General features: G+C 51.1%; 1 protein-coding gene across 1 annotated transcript in view; it reads right to left on the bottom strand.

The window, feature by feature from the left end:
* Positions 1-5,965, bottom strand: part of SARDH (sarcosine dehydrogenase) — a gene marked incomplete at its 3' end in the record, with an annotated part of 9,954 nt that overhangs the window by 1,546 nt on the left and 2,443 nt on the right. Inside the window, exons 6-10 of the mRNA XM_010180040.1 lie at positions 4,934-5,038; positions 4,349-4,478; positions 2,169-2,255; positions 1,968-2,058; positions 151-292 (exon numbers count right to left, since the gene is read on the bottom strand). Coding sequence (XP_010178342.1) covers positions 151-292; positions 1,968-2,058; positions 2,169-2,255; positions 4,349-4,478; positions 4,934-5,038 — 555 coding nt within the window. The remainder of the gene's footprint in view (positions 1-150; positions 293-1,967; positions 2,059-2,168; positions 2,256-4,348; positions 4,479-4,933; positions 5,039-5,965) is intronic.

The following is a 5,965-nucleotide window of genomic DNA, read 5'->3' as shown; positions in this document are numbered from 1 at the left end:
TGGATGGCAGGCAACATGGACATAGCACACTGCATCGGGGAGAAATATGGCCGTGGCCACTCCTTGCCACCTCTTTAATGCTGCAGGGATGCTGCGAGGGTCTCCCATCACCCTTCACACAGCAGCCGGGATCGGGGTGCATGTCCTCACCTCATGCAGGGGGTCCTTCCTCGCGTTGCGCCCCGCCAGCGGCTCATCATGGGGAAAGACAACCGAGTAGTTTTTGGCATAGGACTCGTGGCTCCGCTCCCGGATCCAGCGGTTGTTATCAGTGAGGGAATGGTGAAACCTCCTGGAAAGCAGGGAGAGGGCAGTGTCCAGATGAGCCCACCAGTTCATGGGGTGCCTCCTCCCCCAGGCATGGCCCTTTTGGCCAGGCCCAGATGTGGGTGCAGCTGCTGTGGTGTAATATTGCTATTCCTGCACCCATTTCACAGGTAGGAAAGTGGAAGAACCAAGCGGGGCTTGGTGCTGGCCATGCCACAGCTTCCATTGAGCTCCCCAGCCCTGCTCCAGGCACATCTACCCCAGAGGAACTGGGAGCAGAATACAGCCCTGCTTGGGAGAAAATAATAGAAAAAGAGGAAACTTCAGGTTAATTCTGCTCCGCTTCAGAGTGGGGCTGGCTTCAGAGCATGCCTCCCACACCGCCCAGGTTTAAACGCAGCCCCGATTTTGGGAAAGAGCCCTGGACATTCCTTACATTTCTCATTCAATTCTCTCTAGGCTGAAATATAAATAAAACCCAAAGCATTTAAAATTTGTTTGACATATTTTTCATCTTTCAAACAGAAAAACTCCTTGGAGGAATGTGCCAGCTCAGCACACGCTCGGGTTGTTGTAACCAGAGACCCATAACTCACAGGCAGCAGCTCTGGGCGCCGGTGGCACCTTTCCTGGGGCTGGGGAAAGGGAGGGAGGCAGCAGGCAAGCAGCAAGACAAAATATAATTTATAAGGACTTTTAAAATAATACTTTCAGCTTCAGAGGAGAAGCAGGGCACTGGGGCCCCCAGAGCAGCAATTGTCTCGCTGTGGGGGCAGCTGCCCCTTCTGCCACCACAGGACAAGCAGCAGGTGGCACATGGCATGTCACTGGTGTCACCCATACCCCAGCTGTCCTGCCAGCATCATTGACAGAAGGAATTTCTGACAGCAGCAAGAGGAGAAACAGCTGCCAGATGAAATATTTACAACCGAGTGTTTTGAGAGGATAAATATTTAAATGTGCAGAAAAGGGAGTTATTTAAAGAGGAGCTTAGCAGTCGTCACCAAAAGAAAAAAATGGGACTGACACCAGCTTGGTGAGGGGGCAGACGGGATATGGGGGATGCTCGGGTGATCCAGATGCAAGGGCTGGGAAGCCCCCGGCTGCTCCCCTCTCCTCCCAGCCTGAGTCAATGGGGTGTTTACCAGCTTTGCCATTAAATCAACATGATTTTTAAAAGCTTTGTCCCTGACAAGGTGGTTGCTGTCGCTAGCAGCACTGTGAGGAAGCCTAAACCCAATCAAACATAATCAAGCAAGTCAAAAGCAATTACAGAGCCAACATCTGCACAGCCAAAACTCCCAGCCCATGTCGTGCTGCAGATGGGGTGGGGGGGTGGGGAGCTAATCTTTCTCCTGTTGAAATCATCACCCCCGATTATTAACTTAGAGGATTAGGCACGGCACTAATTGAACAACAACAAAACCCAAACGTAATTACCCTGTCCTTTCCCATCACCGCAATCTCCTCGTGTCTGATGGAAGCCGTTTGCATAGAGCTGGAATGAGGCAAATGAGATAAACCCCTTGTGTAAACTCATTAAAGCCATTACATGTAATTGATTCCAGCTCCTCGGAGGGACACAAACACCCACTCCCCATACCAGCATCCAGCCCTGCCTCAAAACCCATCCCCAAGGACCACCCAAGGACAGGGGATACCAGCGAAGGAAGGGACCCAGGACAGCAGGGGTGACTTGCCTGATGTCGTAGCCGTACATGTCCTTCTCTGGCCGCCCATGGATGATCCAGTGAGCCAGCTCCTTCCCGCAGCCACCTCCCAGCATCATCCCTGGGGGAAGAGGCAAGGACCCAGATGAGGCCTAGCGCGGCTGTGGGTGCCAGGCTCTGCCTGGCGTGCGATGCCCACTTCGGGATGCCCGAGATGTGGCTCTCTCTTACCAGCGCTGTTGAAGCCACAGCCAAGGAAGAAGCCTCGGACCTCTGGGGCTTCGCCCATGAGCGGTTTGTGGTCAGCTGTGAACGACTCTGCAAGACAGAGAGGCCAGGACAGGTATTTTGGGGACACATCACATGCTTCAGAAGCAAGGCTCCTACAGCTTCCTGTGTTGGTCTTGGCCTGCTCCTGCACTCAGAGAGGGCGATGGGGTCTGAACTGGACCAACACCGAGCACTTCCCAGCATCTCAGCTCGGGCATCCCCCATCTGTGCCTCCACCAGCACCCAAAGGGAAAGCTGTCCTGGTACTGGGATGCTCAGCATCACACAGGGTCCTTGTGCAGTCTCCTGAAGTAAATATACTTACATATATATACATATATTTTCTTCAGAAGCTTGCATGAGTATACACGTATGCAGACACACACAGATATGTGCACATTGCACTGCTGGAGGCAGAGCAGGTGCTGGTGGCACAAGGCAGGTCCTTTGCAGCCCTGCACATTGCACATTGTCACCACTAGCACTGCAAGGGGAAGACCTCAGCATTAGAGTTTAGGCTGAAAATTTGTGAAGCAGAATGAATCCCCAAGCAGAAGGCACACCAGGCACTTCTGGGGCTCAAGCAGCCCCTTTTTTTCTCCCAGTTCCCCGTCAAGAGGGCTGCACGGACCTGTTTGTTGCCTCTCCAACATCTGGGCCATATTTCATTTTGATGACTATATTTCACCTGCCTTGATTTCTGCTGGGAAATTTAATTACTTTAATCTACTTTATCCAGCTGAGAGATTGCTGCTGCTGTTGTCCAAGGCTCCTGTGCTGCTGCTGTCTCTTGCTGCTGGCTCCTGCTCCCCATTCAGCTATCAACCATGGTCCTTGTGCAAATCCCCACTGCGTAGGACAGAGCAGGACACCCTGGCAGAGCTGTGCAAGCCTCCTTCCAGTTTATGGAAGGAGAGAATTGAGACAGGGTTTGGCTTGGTCCTTCACCCCCTCAGAAATGCCCACCTTGTTTCCCATGATCTCTGCACTCAAGAGAAGGCAAGAAGAGAGTCAGAGGATTATTTCATGCCAATATCCATGTACACCAGGGTACCAATTCACTGAGTTAAGGGAGCAACCCCCAAAGCATCTCCAGTTCACCAGTGGTGCACACCAGTTCCCTTGTCTTTGTGCTGGGATGGATGCTGAGTGCACACCTGGGACCTTGAACCCTGGATCAGCAGCTGGAGCAGAAACAGCTTAAAACCACCCCAATTTGGTCTGGTTTTGTCCCCTGCACACAGAGCACAGTGCAATGGCTGTTCTGGTGGTGAAATATTCACCAGCATAGCAGAAAGGACAAGCATTCGCTGTCTGCTTCAGCCCGGCGTGACTCAGCTGTCGCGAGCAAACCAGCTGCTGGTTTAAATCAAGGAGTAGCAAAGGAGGAGCGCTGACCCTTTGGAAATTACATTACTGTACGACAAATACCAGACATATATCTATAAGAAGCCAGCTCCCCAGCGGGGGCACCAGCTCTGCTTACACCGCAGTTTCATCAAAGCCACTGTATGCAGGGCCAAGGTCTCCCCTTGTTCGTGTCATGTTTTATCTGCAGCGGGGCAGGAGATGTGCCCTACTTTCCCCTTGTAGAGCAGCATCGCTCCCTCCCTGAGGGCCTTGAGGATTTCCCTTTAAGTGCTTCAGCAAAAAAAGGGATTTTTTTTTTTAATTTTTCTTTTTTTTTTTAGCATGTAGTGGTTTTCAAAGCCAAACCAAGTGTACAAGGCTTGGGTTCAATGGCTGGCAATCAGTGCTGCTACGGCTTTTAACTCCACACCAGGCAGCCTAGGATGTAAATCTGGGTAAATCTAACATAATCAGCCCAGAAACAAGTAGTAAAAATAATAATAATAATGTAAAGAAAATACTTGTTAAACAATGGCCACTGCTTGAATAAAATCTGCCCCTTAATTCCCCAGTCCAGTGGCCACACCACCAGCCACCCCCAGTTTGTACCAAGTAATGTATTTCTCCTCCTAGGCTGAGCCTGGGATGCCACCCCTCGGAAGATGTCACCATTGCAGCCAGACACAGCCGTTGTCTCTGCGTTGAGAGATTTTCTTCTCCCCAGGTTATGAAGTTTCCCCTTGCCTCCAGCAAGACCCTTGGAGGAACACGGTGCCACCACTGACCATTACCTGGCCCGCAGACGGTGGATTTAATGCCTGTTTTCTCCAGCACTGGCACTCTCTTGATGGCACCTTCGATGTGCTGCATGAAAACCTCCCAGTCCAGATCAAAAAGGCCAAAAGCAAATTTTTCAGATACCTGAAGGAGGGAAACAGGAATCAGGACACAAAATAGAGTACAGCTGAGGGTGTAAGAACTTCTCAGCTCTGGCAGTCTCAGAGACCATAGAAAATCAAGGTTGCTTTTCTGGGTTTTCATGGAGAGCCTGGCCAAGCCAAAGGTCTGGGGCAAAGCACAAACTGAGACATCTGCACCTGGATAAAGGGATGGTGCAGGCAGGCAGGAACCACACTGTAGCCCCTAAAATCTCCACAGCTTTTTAAACCCATTCCTCCTGCCTCTGTGTCTCATGTCTATGCCACAGACAGACCGAAAGGGAAGATCTCTCCCGTGCTTTCCCCACCGGCCACACAGAGGTTGGTACCTGCAGGAGTCGGGGGGAATGAGGTGCTCACGCCTGTGCCCACCCCTCCGAGGTGGGTTCCCTGAAAACCTGCCTCCTTCCCCCAGAAAACCTCCTGGCACCAACTCACCTCCTCCCAGAAGATGGGGTTTGACTCATATCCACCCACGGAAAGGGCATCGCCTTGGAGACGGAGATAGACCGAGGCATCATGATCGCGAACATTTGGCATGTTCTGGAAAATGGGGAGGAGTGAGAGGGGGCTGAGAGCTGTGGCGAGACCCCAGCATTACCCCAGCAAGGCTGAGCGGGATGAGCTGGGGCTCTGGACAGGCACCAGAGCAATGGCTCAGGATGCTCGGGGGAGCGGGAGCAGTCGCTGAGGTTGATCCCAGCTTGGAAAGCATCGCTCCTCTGCCACCCACCTTTGCAGAAGGATGCAACAGCACGACATGTGGGCAACAGTGAGCAGAAAATGAGGGATTTGTTCTCGTGAATAATGGATAGAGAAACATTTAGATGATAGCACAAGTGTTGGTGTAGGGCCTGCTGCAATTCATGTTGACAAATGAAATTAAGTGGATTGAACAGGAGGCACTGGGGTCCGCAAGCTGCAGCCTTTTCTCTGGAAAGTTTCTTTCTCACTGTTTGTACAGCACAGCGGAGTTACTGGGGTATAAATGTAATCATTGACACCAGTGCTTTTTTAAAATAAGCCACCTCAGAGTGAAATATCAGACACGGAGTGTGTCAGTGGGATGGAAACTAAATAACTCATCACCTTCAAAGCCCTGGTGCCTGAGTGAACAAAGTCTCCTTCATCTCCTGAGCAATCTGCATCCAGATGGCAGGAACTGATTTCCTGGGACAGTTTAAAAATGCTTGGAGAGCTGCACCTCTGCCTCCTGGTAACTGGGGCTTGTTCAGGCAGTTTTTGGTATCTTTATGAATGCTGCTATTGGACACCAGACACATCAGAGACCCTATAATAATTCTACCGAGATGAATAAAAAAATAAAGAAAATGATCCTACTAGCTATAACATTGTTAAATATTCAACGTAACTCTATTAAAGGTAGCCTGATAGCCCTGCGAGGAGGAGAAACTGCCAGGTGTGCACTTCCCTGGGTGCAGAGCCTGACCCAGCAGCACAGGCTTGAGC

This window comes from Mesitornis unicolor, unplaced genomic scaffold, assembly GCF_000695765.1.
Source record: "Mesitornis unicolor isolate BGI_N332 unplaced genomic scaffold, ASM69576v1 scaffold19082, whole genome shotgun sequence".
NCBI classification, from domain to species: domain Eukaryota; kingdom Metazoa; phylum Chordata; class Aves; order Mesitornithiformes; family Mesitornithidae; genus Mesitornis; species Mesitornis unicolor.
Note: the sequence above shows the minus strand (reverse complement) of the source record. Positions and strands in the feature narration are given on the sequence as shown.